Source organism: Phascolarctos cinereus, unplaced genomic scaffold (genome assembly GCF_003287225.1).
Source record: "Phascolarctos cinereus isolate Bilbo 61053 unplaced genomic scaffold, phaCin_HiC Scaffold_4;HRSCAF=312, whole genome shotgun sequence".
Classification (NCBI taxonomy): domain Eukaryota; kingdom Metazoa; phylum Chordata; class Mammalia; order Diprotodontia; family Phascolarctidae; genus Phascolarctos; species Phascolarctos cinereus.
In genome coordinates, this window is record NW_027555847.1 from 2825459 (window position 1) to 2841468 (window position 16010).

General features: G+C 57.3%; 1 protein-coding gene across 1 annotated transcript in view; it reads right to left on the reverse strand.

The window, feature by feature from the left end:
- The window catches only part of TRANK1 (tetratricopeptide repeat and ankyrin repeat containing 1), a 61262-nt gene that overhangs the window by 40578 nt on the left and 4674 nt on the right, over positions 1 to 16010 (reverse strand). The window contains 7 exon segments of the mRNA XM_078152007.1: positions 221 to 359; positions 640 to 723; positions 1001 to 1119; positions 2469 to 2523; positions 2525 to 2620; positions 4683 to 4809; positions 6712 to 6840. Of these exon segments, the coding sequence (XP_078008133.1) occupies positions 221 to 359; positions 640 to 723; positions 1001 to 1119; positions 2469 to 2523; positions 2525 to 2620; positions 4683 to 4809; positions 6712 to 6839 (748 nt within the window). The 5' untranslated portion in view covers position 6840.

Here is a 16010-nt window from a genome sequence, read left to right on the forward strand (position 1 = left end):
GTGTCGCTGCAGGCGAGGCAGGCAGACTGGGGTCCCTCCTCCTGCAGCTGGCGAGGCCCCCAACCCATCGACTCAGGAGGTGCCTGAGGTCCGGCCGGACCCTCCCCGAGGACCCATGTCCCCAGGGCGGACAGCCTGCCCACCCCTGTCCCTTCCGAGGACCTGCCGGCTGGCTGGGCAGAAGGGGTCTCGACACTGGCGTGGGCGCAGGGACACTCACTCGCTTGGATGCAGAGCTTCATGATGGCGTGCAGGGGGTAGGGCCCGATGCTTTGGATGCTGGCCCCCAGCGAGATCAGCCACTGCACCAGCTTTGGCATCTGCTCCATCTTCTCATAGTGCCCAAAGAGGACGTATTTCTGGGGACACACGAAAGCCTTGCTGAGGGTGCCAGATCTCACGCCCGGCAACGCCTCCCAGGGTAACCTCCTGACCTCCCACACCGCTAGCGCAGATTGCAGCCCGAAGCCGGGGAGACTCACGGGGAGCCCCCTGGGAAGGCCTCAAGTGAGCCAGAAGAGACATGGGATGGAGGAGAGACAGCAGAGGGGTGGGGACAGAGGAACGGTGCCCCCCCACCAGCCAGGGGCAGGAGTGAGGGAAAGCACCCCCTCCCCAGGGCAGGCACAGCCCCCGTACCTCAAAGAGACCCTTCAAGGACAGGTCAGGCACCCTCAGGTCACAGGGCAACTTATCCTTCTTAGTACACAGGAGGAGGAAGGACTAGGGGGGAGAAGAGCTGGTGAACACCCCTGGGGGCCTGCCCCGGAGACAACCGCGTCCCGGGGGTCCCAGAATTCCAGAGGGCCAGGCTGCTCTAGAGGAAGGCAATTTAGGGGAAGGGAGCCGCCAGCTCATGGGGACAGCCCGCTCCACTCTGGGACGGCTCAGGCTGGCGAGGAAGGTTCTCTATCCCCCCACACCCCGACTGGGAGCCACAAGCTGAGACAGAAGGGCCCATCTGCCCCCCGACCCACCACGCCCACCACACCCCACTCACATGCCACAGCCCCTTCTTGGCCAGCTTCTCGATGACTGCCTGCCAAACACTCGCATCGAAGCCAACACTGAAGATCTTTTCAAAGAAGGGCAGGAAGCTGTGCAGGATAATGTGTTCCCCTGGGTAGGCGAGAAGGTGTGTCCAACAGCGCATCCATGCGGAACGCGGCAGGGGGGGCCACATGGCCTCTTGCCAGTGCATAGCGCACAGAGGCACGGGGGAGGGGGCGGTCTGCGGCCAATGAGTAGGGGGATCGTGGGTGACACAAAGGCCATTCACGAAGGAAGGGCGGGGGGGCACAGCATTAGAACACTTCCGGCTGGGGGAGGGGAGCTTCCTGGCAGGCCATGCGGGCACTCTGGGAGCTGGGCGGCTCCTCTCTCCCTAGGTCGGATCAGGTCCCAATTCCACATTTCCCAAGGCCACAGAGGGCTCAGCGAGTGTGGAGCTGGGCTGGCCACAAGCCAACACAGCAGCTGGGCAGGCCGAGGCAGCCATGGGAGGCCAGGACAGCCACGAGGGGCCGGGCCCCTCAAGCTGGGCCCTAAAGGCCAGGACTCCAGGGCGCAGAGATGGGCCGGCTGCAGCAACGGGCACCGTTCCCTTCATGCCCATCCCGAAGAGGGTCCTCAGCCAGCCCACGGGGCTGCAGACATCGCCAAAGATGAATTCTCTTCTCCCTTAAAGATCTCCTTCCTCCCATTAAGAGTGTCTGTCCTTTTCATGCTTTAAAAGGCATTCTCTCTTTTCACCGAGTTCACTGATACAACAACATCATGAGACGGATAGGAAAGAGATGATTTCCATTTGGCAGATGGAGAAACAGAGACGATGCAGGCTAGACTCCAAACACAGTGGCCCTAAGGCCCCCCCGGACAAGCAGGTTTTTGGAACCGCTGCTCAGGTCTCTGGTGTCCCTTGACTCCAAAGGCGAGGGGACGGGATGGGGATGAGCTCAGCAGGCCGCCTGCCCGCCTACGCGCCCACGGGTCACTGCTGCCCACAGTGGACTCTCTGTGGACTCCGAGGGGATGTAGCAGCCCCCCACTGCCAACTGCCCCCTCGCCTGCCCACAAGCTCTCCATGGACTCTATTGTTTTTATTTCTGTCCTTTTTAGTGAGGGCAATTGGGGTTAAGTGACTTGCCTAGGGTCACACAGCTAGTGAGTGTTATGTGTCTGAGGCCGGATTCCTCCTGACTCCAGGGCTGTGATCCATCCACTGGGCCACCCAGCTGCCCCAAGAGCCTTTTCTAAAGAAGGGGATGAGCGTCCCCTGGGAGATCTGTGCCCTGCTCAGGGCCAACACTGGGCCAAGGAATGCTGACCCAGGAGGCATCGGGGCCAATGTTAAGAAGCCCCCAACAGTTGTGACCCCCCCCCCAAGAAGGCACAGGTTTAGGGATCGGCCCATGATGCCACTGCCCCCCCCAACCCTGCCTGAGCTCACGGGCGCAGCCCCCACGTACCACTGATGGTGGTGAAGATGCCCACAATGAGGTCGGAGATCTGCACCTGGTCCGGGGGAGCTCTGGAGGATGCGCAGACCCTCTAGAAACATATGGGCAGCCTCATAGGGCTGCAGCAGCTGCAGGAGCGAGTAGCCAGCTCGGTAGTAGCCCTGCAGTACAGAGGGGAGACAGGACAGTCCCTGGAGCCCAGCCCCTCACCGGGAGGAGGACCACAAGCACAGGAGCACACCACTCGTCCCCATCCCAAAGCAAGGCCTGGACTCTGTATCCTGGACACAGGCCGGCCTGGCTCAGCCTTCGTGAAGGCCTGACAGAGCGGCTGTGCTCGGCCCTGTGCCCAAGGCCACGTCGACCATGCAAAGACAGTAGAGGACAGAGAAGATGAGGTGGGCCATGAGCTCAGCCAGACATAAGAAAACCCTAGCCCCGGGGGTCCAGGCAAGAAGAGGGCAGGGAAGGCAGGCAGTGCCCGGGGTGTGTCCTCTCTGGACACGGGACAGGCCACGGGGGGGGTCACAGGGCCCTCCGCCCATGCCCTCCAAAAGTGGGCTCTGCATGCATGCAGGAAGATGGGAGATGACGAACAGAAGTTGATCCACGCGCCCCTGGGCACCTGTGGCCTTGGCGGCTGTGCTAGCGCTGCTGAGCAGGGCCCACCCCTTTGTGGGGACCACAGTGAGCAGAGGAGCAGCAGAGCCAGGGCCGGGTCACTGTGGGGGAGGCCCGAGAGGCTGGGACCCTGCCCCAGGCAGAAGGGCAGGCGTCGTGCAGGAACACAGGACGGCTGTGGCCGGGAGGGACCAGCAGAGGCTCTGTGCCAGCCTGGGGCTGCAGGGCCTTGAAGGACGGCCAGCCAGCTACCAGACGGAGAAGAGCACCAATAAGAGGCATGAACGGTCCAGAGCGCCTCGGGAGAGAGCCAGTGAGAGGGCGCGGGCCAATGCAAGACTGCAGGGCCTTGAATGCCAAGGTCAGGAATGTGGATCACAGGGGCAGGCTATGGGGAGCCAGGGATGGTTTGGTGACACGTGGTTAACACAAGGAGATCTCTGCATTTCAGAAAACGAACCCAGCAGCAGTGTGGGGCAGACAGAAGGCAGCCGTCCACGGAAAACACAGAGAAAAGGGCACGGCCAGTCTCAGGAGGGGATGCCCCCTCTGCCTGGGGCTCGCAAAGCAGGGGCAGGCCCTATTTCCTAAGATTTCCTTTCCTAGGCATGGCAGACTCCCCCCTCGCTCCACGTGGGCGTCCCTGCCATCCTGGGGGAAGCCGACAGCAGCCTGGGTGCTTGCGAGGCACCCGTCCCCAAAGCCCTTCTCTCCCCCAAGCCAAAGCAGGGGCCAGGAAGCGGGCAGGACAACTTCTCGGATGACTCAGGGGCCCTTCCTAGAGGAGGGCATTGCCCACTTTGATCTCAGAGGCTCCTGACCCCCAAAGAGAAGTTCTGCCTCGGAAGCTTTAGGGAAAGAAAGCATCCTTGGGCCCCAAAGGGTGCAAAGCAGGCGTCTTCCTGCCCGCGGCCCAGGCCTCAGAGACTCACTAGGCCACCGCACAGCTGGCTCCGTCTGTGCGTCCTGCCTCCCCTAAGAGTATCTGGGGACACTCCTTCTCTTCTCCTCCCCGTCCCCCACAGCACCATGCAGCTCAAGGAATGGCGCACAAGGACTAGCACCTGACACCTCATGGCTGAATGCGGGCTGATGTGACCGTTGGCGCCGATGCAGCCGCCACGTCACCTGCCCCACACAAGCTACACGAATGATCCCTTTTCACTCCCTGCCCAATTTCCCCTGAAAGGACTGACCAGATGCAGAAGTACAGCCTGCCAGAGGCTCTGAGAAGGAAGGCCAAAGGCGAGGAAGCCTGGGCTAGCTACTGGAGGGAAAGCCCCTCCCCCATCTCATGAGCGAATGAAGACGTGGCGGCTCAGAGACAAGAAGCAAGTGGGCCAGTCACCCAGCAAGGAAGAAGCCAAGAAGATCCCGCCTGGCCGGGAGAGACCACGGGGACCGTGGGGGGTGGGGTGCGGCGGGGCCATGCTCTGCTCCTACTCTATACGTGCGGGCGCTATCTCCTTACTTAGCCAGAACTTTTTTCTCTTGTCCTCCAGACAATGCTCATGGCCTTAGGGAGCCTGTTCAAAGCACAAAGAGAGTCTGTGAGAAGCTGGCAGAGTCTCGTCATGACTAGCGGGCAGGGCAGCACCTTACCTTGACGTAAGAGGGATCCCACTGTAGGCTCTCTTTGGCGGCATAAAACGCCTCGTTCCATTTCCCCAGGTTGTAAAAGGCATTGGACTTGTTGCAGAGAAGCACGGCCAGGTCTCTCGGGGGGACCCTGAGGGGAAGAACACAGTGCTGACCCGGAGCGCCTGGCCCGGAGCAGGCCACACACCGACGGCGTCAGTCACTTCCACCAAAAGGAAAAGCACAAATACAAGACCCTGCACGCGCCCCTGTGCATATGTGCACCGCAGAACACCAACGGAGAGGAAGGGTCGCACCAGATGTCCTGAGTGGGGGGCCCTTCCTTCCAACTCTAAGAGGTCATCCGGTCCACCTTGCTCACTTTTACACATAAGGAAACCGAGGTAGGTTTAGAAAGGCTGAGACTGTCTCCATTCTGTCTCCAACTGTGGGGCTCCTGAGTCCCATCAGTCTTCGTTGAAATGCACAAACAATGACCCGTCGCCAAAAACAGCTTTATGCAATGCTTTAGAAGGTACTTTCCAGGACAGCTAGGTGAATGGAGCACCGGTCCTGGAGTCAAGAGGACCTGAGTTCAAATCCGGCCTCAGACACATAACACTCACTAGCTGGGTGACTCTGGGCAAGTCACTTAATCCCAACTGCCTCACCAAAAAAAAAAAAAGGCAAGTACTTTCCACACTTAAAATAGATGCACACGTGTGTTTACTTAGCTGATCATAGTCAATCCCCACAGCAGAGACAGATTCCTTCACAGCCATGTGAAAAAGCGCCCCAAATCACAACCAACAGGAGGTACACATCAGAAGTGCTGAGACGCATCACTGCGTCCCCAGCAGAGGGGCCGAGGAACTCCTCTCTTAGCAGATCCCAAGGAGGTCAATGACAAAAAGAGGTCCCCCGTACGGCAACACGGTCCTGACGGTGCCGTCTGCAGCAGCGGAGCACCGATGCCCACATGGGCACCCCGCCGGATGGAATTCAAAGAGGAGGATGAGAAGTGTGGCGGCAGAAAAGGCGGACAAAGCCAGGACAAGGAAAGCACGAGGACTGGGACAACATAAAAATGGAGCCCTCAACCAAGAGTCCGTGTCTTGGGCCCAGGGGACGGCGGTCGTGGGGGCCTCGGGAGCCACTGGGCAGGCCTGTCCAGTGCTCTCTTTGGTCTGGCTTGGTCTAAGGGTGGGAGAAGGAATAAACTGGAAAATGCAGAGTCTATTCCTGATGTGTTCTTTGTGTCTCGTTGTCACAGGATTCTCTTAAACAAAACAGTTAACATGTGCTTGAAATGAATTACAACTTTCATCCAAAAGTTTGAGGTCCTTCCCCCTTCTCCTCCTCAGAAGGATTTTTTGACGTGGAAGAGGGGAAGCCTCGTTCTCCTTCCTCGGTGGGCACCCAGGTGGGGCAGGAACAGGACACGGTCTGTCCCCTCTAGGAGACAAAGGACCAGGATGTCCAAAGCAAGAGGAAAAAGGCGAGGATGAGGGCCAGGACGAGACGCTGCCTCCATGGAGAGCCCCTCAGAGAGGGCTCCTTCCTGGCAGTCTCCTTCCGAAAAAAGACACAGGGCAGGGCTCTCTCCCCTCCACATCCTGGGCCGGGCTGTCTGTGCCTCGTGGAATACCCCTGGACCACTGAGGATCCCACAGGGCCACCTCTCCCCTCCTCACCCCGCTCCTGCCCCTCCCTCAGGGCCACCTCTTCAACCCATCGGCCCAGCCTGCCCCGCCCCCAGTCCACAGACAAAGAAGTCAGACGCCCTGTCCGGCGGTCGGCCCCTCCGGATTGAGCTGCCCCCAATCTGCTGTCTCAAGAGACCCCGGCACTGACCCTTCCTCATGCGCCCAGCACAAGCCCACATGGGACGGGAAGCCAGGCAGGGGTGCCACTGGGGCCCCTCCGGGACAGCAGTCCCACGGTGTGTGGCCATCCTAGGCGGCCCCGATGGCAGGAGGTGAGACAGACAAGCCCGGGGAGGAGGAGGGAACCCAGCCTCCTCCCGCCCCCAGCGGAGAAGCCGGGCACTCACCAGTGGTACAGATGCAGCAGCACCTGGACGGCCTCGTCGTATTTTCTGATGGCCAAGGAAAAGTTCCCACTCTTAAAAATCTGGTTTCCGGATTCTTTCAAATACTCAGCATAGGTGGCTGGGTCCATTCTGCGTGGGCAGAGAAACAAACAGCATTAGGCTCAAGGTGGGCCGACTGGTGGCCACACTCACTCCCAGAGCCGGGCTGGCGGAGGAACATCGCCCACCCACGGGATGCTACTGGGGGGCGGAAAGGGCCGCGTATCTCACACACACACACACATACACGGCGGCAGTGGCTGCATCACTCACACACACACTCAGCGGCAGGGGCTGCGTCTCACACACACACACACTCACTCATATGACGGCAGCGACTGTTTCACACACACTCACATATACTCACATACACACAGTGGCAGTGGCGGTGTCTCACACACACATACTCATTCACACACACACACACACACACACACACACCCATTCATGCACACACACTCACACAAACACATGGCGGCAATGGCTGTGTCTCATACACACATATACACTCACTCATTCACACACACTCATTCACGCACATACACAGCGGCAGAGGCTACGTCACACACACTCACACACACACACAGCGGCAGGCGCTGCATCTCACACACACATACACACACTCACTCATATGACAGTGACTGTGTCTCACACACACACACACTCACTCATTCATACACACACACCCATTCATGCACACACACTCACATATACTCACACACACACACAGTGGCAGTGGCTGTCTCACACACATACACACTTATTCATACACACACACCCATTCATGCACACACACTCACATATACTCACACACACACACAGTGGCAGTGGCTGTCACACATACATACACACTCATTCACACACACACACCCATTCATGCACACACACACACACACACACACACAGACCCACACGCACGCGTGGCCTGCCCTAGCCCTCCACTTCACTGGGTTCTCCAGTTTTAGGGACGCTCTTCTCCAATCGCCCTCACGGCTCTTCACAGAGCACTCTCTTTATCCTCATACTGACAGGACGCCCTCACAACCACCCCGGCAGTGCTGTGATCGCCCCATTCCACAAGGGTAACTACCAAACCCCACAGAGGTCAAGTGCCTTGCGCAGGGTCACACAGCTGATGATGATGAAGCAAACTTTTACAAGCGCCTACTATGTGCTGAGCATTCCACAAATATGATCTCATCTGATTCTCACAACCACCCTGGCAAGTCAATGCTGTGATTATCCTCATTTGACAGATGAGGAAACTGAGGCAAGCAGCAGTGATGTGACTCGCCCCGGGTCACCCAGCCAGTCCACGTCTGAGGCTGACGCCAAGCACGGCGCTCTATGTACTGTGCCTCCTTCGCCGGCACTCGATGCCCTCATCTCCCCCTGGCGCCAGGGGGCTCGCTCTGGGACAGGCTCCCGTCCATCAGGGGCTGGGAAGCCCACCCGAGGAGGCATCGCCCTGGAAGAGCTCACTCTAACAGTGAGTGCTTGGGGTCCCGCTCCTCCCACCTCCAGCACGTGTCTGAGGGGCCACAGGAGGGGCGAGCAGGGGACACACACGCCCGGGCCACGGGCAGCAGGGGAGGGACGGCGGGAGAGCCCCCAGGGTGCCCCGTGCCCTGTGCGCCTTCCTGTCCCGGAGAGACACAGGCGGACACTTAGGAAGGAGCCTCCTGTCGGGCCTGCCAGGCCCGGAGCACAGCGTTCCTTGAATGAGTCCTTCTCCATACTGACGGGGCATTCTGGCAGGTCACCTCTGCATCAGAACATGAGCTCTGGAGGGCAGGCACTGTGCTTCTGCCTTCCTTTGTACCCCTGTCCTTGGCACGCTGCCTGGCACACAGTAGGTGTTTCCGAATGTTTGCCAACTGACCCACTGACTGACTGGTGGACAGCCCTGCCTGGGATGGGCCAGAAGGAGTAGCCCCTTGGGTCTGGAGCTCGAGGAGGGAGGGGGCAGTGATGTCCATTAAAAACCTGCTAGAGAACACAAACATTCCATTTGCATGACACGTGACCCACAGCGGCGGCAGCACCAACTTGCCGTTTTCAGGGCTTCTGCCCAAATTCCTGAGAAACCTGAAAACTGCTGCCTTACCAGCTACAGGCATCACAGCACCTACCGCCTGTCTGTGCAATACGCATCACCCCGAGAAGCCTAAGGTTCTCACGGGCAGGCCCAGCCAGGCTCGTCTTTGCTATCGTCACCCCAGCCCCCGACACGCTTCAAAAGCTTGTGGAAGAAGGGGAATGAGGAGGTCCACAGCAGCAAGCCACTGCTCCAGGAAAATGCAGCATTAAAACCCAACTGAGGCATCCCAAAGCTGAACCAGAGATCTACACCCACGGGGAAAGAAAGAACAAAGGGGAGCCATGCTCACACCCCTGCAATTACCCTCCAGAACGAGAGTCATCAAAACCACCAACAATGGATCGCCAAGTACTTATCAAGTTCCTGCGTGGTCAGGCACTGCGCCAGGTCAAAGGTCCCAAGCGCCAAGCCCGAAACTGTCCCTCCTCACGTCTAATATACATCCTAAAGGGGGAGATGAGAGGTTCCTACACAAATAAATACAGCCTAGGAAAAATTATCAGGCAACCGGAACCCAATAACCCAGTCTTCAGAAAACCCAAGGTCACACACGACTTGGGGAAGACCTCATGTGAAAAAAGCTCCTAGGGGCAGCTGGGTGGTGCAGCAGATAGAGCACCAGCCCTGGAGCCCAGAGGACCTGAGTTCAAATCTGGCCTCAGACACATAAAATTAACTAGCTGTGTGACTCTGAGCAAGTCACTTAATCCCAATTGCCTCACCAAAAAGAGAGAGAGAGAGAGAGAGAGAGAGAGAGAGAGAGAGAGAAAAGAAAAGAGCTCCTAGCAAATCTAGGGAGCAATCTGGCAGAAATCAGAGTCAGACCAGCATCTTACCCCACAGACCATCCCACGCTCCAGATGAACACACTGCCTGAAGAGTGACCATAGGCCCATATAACAATGAGGAGATAAACGGACAAGGCACCTTTGACATCTGTGACTAAGTTATTAAGCAAACAAGAGCGAGGGAGATCTCAAAAGATAAAGCAGGTGAGATCCATGAGATGAAATGGGAAAGACTGCACAGCCCTAAACAAGGACAAGAAGAGAAAGAGGACATTAGGAAAAATCATTACACCGATTATCTCCAAGAAGGGTGTCGTGTTTAAGACATGGCAAGAACTAACACCAACACATGAGAACAGAGTCCTGACTGCAAGTGCCCTCCATCCCCCCCATGATATGGTCCTAGATGTCGGCCACTGTCCTCGTCACCCTCCACCCCGCCAAACTTTGAGTTTAGCTGAGACAAAAACCAACCTGGAGTTAGTTGGCAAATGGGCAGAATTTGGAGGGGAGTCATAGTTAGCAGACCTGTTGGGCCCACTAATCCAAGAATTCCAAGGCTGGGACCACGACCTAAGCATATTACCCGAAACAAAGAGCTGCAACCTGCTCTTAGCACCAACACTACTCACAGGGAGTGCCCTGGATGGGAAGCCACCTAGATGGCAGATGGATGGAGGATTAAAGGGTGGTCAATTAGTACGATGGATTATTCAGATGCCATAATTAGCCTCAGCCAGCATGAGGTAGAAAAGGAAATCTGGAAAGCTCTACAGGCAATAACGGGAGGGGAAAAGAGCTCCATGTGGAGACTGAAGAACACCACTGACCATGACAGAATGAGAGGGAACACGCACAAGAGAGAATAAGAGAAGAGCAAAGGATGCTGCCCACGGCCAGTGAGGATGCTTGGGCCACCACCATGCAGGCAAACAGGAAGAGGGGTCGAGCGAGTCCAGTGGCCCCGCTGCATGCTCAGTGTTCATCCTTCAGTGGAAGGCCGGCACTGGCCAGACGAGCAGACCTGAAGCCGAGAGAGGATACAGCCCCGGGCCTCTGCCCTCACACCACAGCAGCCTGTCCATACGCCCCGACCAGGCTCTGCCGACCCTCTGAACACCAATGAGAGCCCAGACATCTAGGGCTTCCCACCCCTCATTGCCTCCTTTCTTTCCAATGAACGTGGCCTCCAGCCGAAGAACAGGCATCACTGGCAAAGTGCGTGTGCCAAGTGTGGACGCCACAGCTGTGTGTACACACCTCTCCCTCTTCTCCCTCTCTCCTCTCTCATCCCCCTCTCCCTTTTCCTTTTTCTTTCTCTTTCCCTCTTTCCCCCTCCTTTCTCTTTTCTTCTTCTGTATCTACCTCCCTCCCTTTCTTTCTCCTCTCTTCTCCCTTTTCCTTTCTCTTTCCTCTTTTCTCTCCTCTCTCACCTCTGCCTTCCTCCCCCTCCCCATCTTTCTCTACCCTTTCTTTTTCTCTCTTCCATTCTTTCTCTTTCCTCTCCCTCTCTTCTCCTCTCTGTCTCTAGACTCTCTTTTCCTTTCACCTTCCTTTCTTTCTGCCCCCTCCTCTATCACTTTCCTCCCCCTATCCTCTCCCTTTCTTTTTTCTCTCCCCTTCTCCTCTTTCCTTCCTCTTTCTCTCTCTCGCTTCCTCTTTCCCTCTCCTTTCTCTTTTCTTCCTCTGTATCTACCTCCCTCCCTTTCTTTCTCTTCTCTTCTCCCTTTTCCTTTCTTTCCTCTTTTTCTCCTTCTCTCTTCTACCTCTATCTCCCTCCCCATCCCATCTTTCTTCCTCCTTTTTCTCTCTCTTCCATCCTTTCACTTTCCTCTCCCTCTCTTCTCCCTAGATCCAGACTCTTTTCCTTTTACCTTCCTTTCTTTCTCCCCCATCACTTCCCCCTTCTATCCTCTCCCTCTTTCTTTTCTCACCCTCTTTTTCCTTCTTCTCTCTCTCCCTTTCTTTCTCCCTCCCCTTTTCCCCTCCTTTCTCTTTTCTTTCTCTTTCCCTCTCTGCCTCCCCCTCTCTCTTTCCTCTCTCCCCATCTCTTTTACTTTCACTTTCATTTCTCTGTATCTCCCTCCCTCTTTACTTTTTCCTTCCTTCTCTCTCACCTCTGCCTCTCTCTCCCCCTCCCCATCTTTCTCTCCCCTCCTTTCTTTTTCTCTCTCCCTCTTCCATTCTTTCTCTCTCCTCTCCCTCTCTTCTCCTCCCTGTCTCTAGACTCTCTTTTCCTTTCACCTTCCTTTCTTTCTCTCCCTTATCCCATCTCTTTCTCCCCTCTATTCTCTTCATCTTTCTTTTCTCTCCTCTTCTCTCTCTCTCTCTCTCTCTCTCTCTCTCTCTCTCTCTCTCTCTCTCCCCCCCTTCCCTGTCTCTCTATCCCCTCTTCCCTCCCCAGGTATAGGCATCCAGCCCATAAATTACCTTCAGTAAAAAGCCTGCAAGACACCATGACCTCATGTCTTGCCTGGGACCCAAACTGGCCATGCCCCAGGCAGCTCTTGAAGGCTCTAGGCTAGGGGAAGAGCAGGCACTGATCTGTCTTGGTGAAGGGACCTTCCTCAGGGGAGTGAAACCTCAGGGCAGCCCCCAAAGGAGTCTGCTTTCACCTCTACCAGAGCGAGACCCAAGAGAAATGCCTTGTGAGCATCCCCCACTGGCAGCTTGAGGTGTTGGGGGTCTACAGAGGGGTGCATAAGACAAGCCCCCCTGCCTCCCTCTCACAGGGCATAAAGCAGCAACAGCCCCACTGGCCCTCCGGAAAGCCCCTCGAAAAAGAAGTAGGACATAGAAAAGCCTGCAGGACAGGGCAGGAGGACCCCCTTTGCCTTCTTCCCAGCCAAGGCCCAAGCTCCAGTACACATACCCTGCTGGGAGGCTGGGCTGGGCAGAGCAGGGCGGGGCCTCACTAACAAACAGATGACTGACTGTATTTATAAGCACATCTGGGAAGCCAGAGGCCAGGGATGGTACGTAACCTGGTACATATGTTAGACTTTGGTCCAGCTATACAAACATGCCACAGAGATAAAGGCAAGATGTTGATCCATTGTGCTCACAGCTAGAAGGGCCTTACTGGTCTTCTCCACCAAACCCCTTTTGTTACTTACAGAGAAGAAAACTGAGGCCTAGAGAAGATCCCCCAGGTCAGTGCTGTTTCCAGGAGCTGCCAGAACAGCCAGAGGGGCATTGACGCAGGGCTGAGGGCAGGCAGGGAGATATCAAGCTAAATGGCAAATGGATTGGTTTTCCATCCCAGGTGGGGCACAAAATGGCGGCCCCTGGCTTAGCCCCTGGCACCAGGATGGGGAAGACGGCCGACTTCCTTAGCCTGCCCCAGTGGGTGGATGTGGACAGCAAAGCTCACGAGGCAAGCCACCACTGGCCCCCTGGCCAACATAGGGGAGCAAGGGCCCGTCCTTAGGCTGTGCTCACTGCACCGGCTCACTCTCACTCAGGACACACAAGAGCCCCCAAACTTGGCTCAGCAAGGCTGAGGCCTTGGTCCTGGTCTCACAGTCAGCAAGCGTAAAGCCATTCCTAACTCCATGCTACCCACTGCACTATACGGCCTCCCCGGGGCTCCAGAGAGTGGAACTCAAGGCAGACGGGGACACTCGGGAAAGAGGGAGTGCCACGGGGCCTGACACCGAAGCCAGGAAAAGTCACCTCAAGCACCAGACAAGGGGCCAGGCTTAGCCTGCCAGAGAAACTGGCTCTGTCTGAGATCAATCCTGAAATCGAGATGGCAATGGGGGAGGGGGACAAAGGGAGGAGAGAGGAGAAAGGGGAGGGAAGAGGGAGGAGGGAGAGGGAAGGGGAGGAAAGGGAGAAGAGGAGGGAGAGACAGGAGAGAAAGGGGGAGGGAAGAGGAAAAAGGGGGAAGGAGAGAAGGGGAAAGAAAAGGACAGAAGGAGGGAGGGAGAGGAGGAAAAAAGGGAGAAGGAGAAGAAAGTAGGAATAGAAGGAGAAAGGGGGAAGGGGGCAAGGGGAGGAAGGAAGGAGGATGGGGGGAGGGAGGGGGAGGAAAAGAGGAAGAGAAGAGGAAGAAAGGAGGAAGGAGAAGGAAGAAAGTAGGAATAGAAGGAGGGGGGGAAGGGGGCAAGGGGAAGAAGGGAGGAGGATGAGGAGGGTGAGGGAGAAAGAAGTGGGCAAGGGGAGGAAGGAAGGAAGAATAGAAGGAAGAGAGGGGGGAAGGGGGAAGGGGAGAAAGGAAGGAGACAGGGGATGAAGGAGGGAGAACATGAACAGATGCACCCTTGCATCTTTGCTGGGCCAACCGACTCCTCCAGCTCTGCCCTCCGGGTGACCTCTTCACTCTGTCCAAGGTCGTCACCTATCTGGCTACATTGTGTCCCCTCCACATCTCAACCTCTCCATGAACCTGTTCCAGGGCACTGTCTTCCCCCCAGCCCCTGGCAGCCCCCTCCCAAGGCTCTTCCCACCAGCTGAGAACCTGCCTCCTCTATTACAGAAATAAGGGGGCCATGCTCCCCCCTCCCATGATGAGGTGGCCCTTCTCCACCCCAGGATGACCCCCCTCCCCTTCCCCATCCTGACAAAGACCCTCCCTGACCCTTCCACCCACCCACCTGCTACCTCATCTGCCTGTGGGGCTGATCTTCCCTCCAATGACTTCCCAGGGGCTCTTGCTCCGTGCTGGCCCTCCCTGACCGCTGGGCACTCCCTCCTGTCTGACCGCTTGCCTCAGGCTCCAGGGGCTCACGCTCTTCTAGGCCACCCTCACTGGCAGAGGCTGCGGCCCGTCTCTGTCCCGGAGGGAGCCTGAGCTGCTTGCCCTCTGCCCTCCTCCCCCACCCACCCAATGCTCAGCAACTCCCATAGGCTCCATTGTCAGCCCTATGCAAATGAGCCCCAAGGCGATCCAGCCAGTCTGCGTCCTGAGCAGCCCCTAGCCTGGGCAGGCACCTGCCACCCACCCTGGTCAGGGCCCTGTGGTCCCCCTCTTTCGTTCTGCCCCAAACCAGACCGAGGGAATAGGGATCGGGGCTGGCTAAGCCCTCTCTGACAAGCACTCAGGGGATCCCTGACCTGCTTCCTGCCCCCCACAGTGGCAGGCAGCCAGAACACCTTCCGCAGGCCTCAGGGCTCTTGGCACCCACGGGTCAGATTTCCTTCTAAAGCAAAGCCACCTGCCAAGCTTCGCCCTCAGGCCAGCTCTGACCACCAAAGACCAGCAGCAGCATGAGCCTTCCAGATGGAAGGCACAGAAGCAGCAGCACAGGGGCCAGTCCAGAGACAGAGAACACCAAGAGCCCGAAGTGGGGGTCAGGAGGCCAAGACGGCTAACAACCCAGCAGCTGGGGAAGCCCCTTCCCCTCCAGGGGACTCACTTTACTCATCTGAAAAAGCACGGGGCGGACGAGATGACCGATGGGACCCGTCCAGCTCAGAAGCCCTGCGCCTCACCAGCAGCGAGCCCAAGAACAGGGCTGACCAGGCTCACAGGAAGCGCTTGAGACATGTTTGCTGAATTGCACTAACCACAAGGAGAAGCAGAAGGTGCCTGAGTGATGGGAGCAGAAGTGGAGGCCAGGAAGGGGAGCTCACAAGAGCAGGCCCACAAAACAGGAGGCAGGGTCTCGGCTGAGGGGGATGGAGGAGCCGCGGGAGGTCTGAGGAGGTGAGGAGGTCTGGAGGGTGGGAGGGGGGCCGAGGAGGGAGGCAGAGCATGACTGACGAGCAGCAGGGCAAGGACCCAGTAGAGACTGCGTTTGCAGAATGGTGGCGTGATTTTCTCCACCTTCGTCTGGCAGCACACACACAGGCACCGAGGTCGTGACACACTGTGGGAGTGCTCCAAGGCCGAGGCGTGGCTGGGCATCCCTGGCGATATGATAAAACATGACGCAATACAGACTCATCCTCAGTCCGGGTCGGATGGTCTCCAGCAGCGCTAAGAAGCCCCAGGAGAACAATGCACGGTACGCCCACGACAGCACAAGGAAAACGATGGGACTCAGGGCTATGCCGCTGCCACGTCAATCCCTCCGATCCCTGCTGTGTGCTCAGCGTGGGCAGGTCCTTGGGGCACCTCAGATACTGCCTTCTTCCTCCCCCGGCCCGGTAGCCCACTCCTCTTGCCCACTCCCACCACCAATATCGTACTCTCATTCATCCGATTCAATAAACATTTACGAAGCACCTACTCTGTGCAGGGCACTGGGCTAAGCGCTGGGATACAAAGGAAGGCAATGACAGTCCTGCCCTCAAGCAATCTTCCGCTCTTCCCCGGACCACCAAGACAGCCTCTGCCCAGCCTTCGGCCTCTCTCCATCCCAATCCATCCCCCACGCACGACCAGGCCAACAACCTTTCTAAAACATGGGTCTCATTGCGTCGCT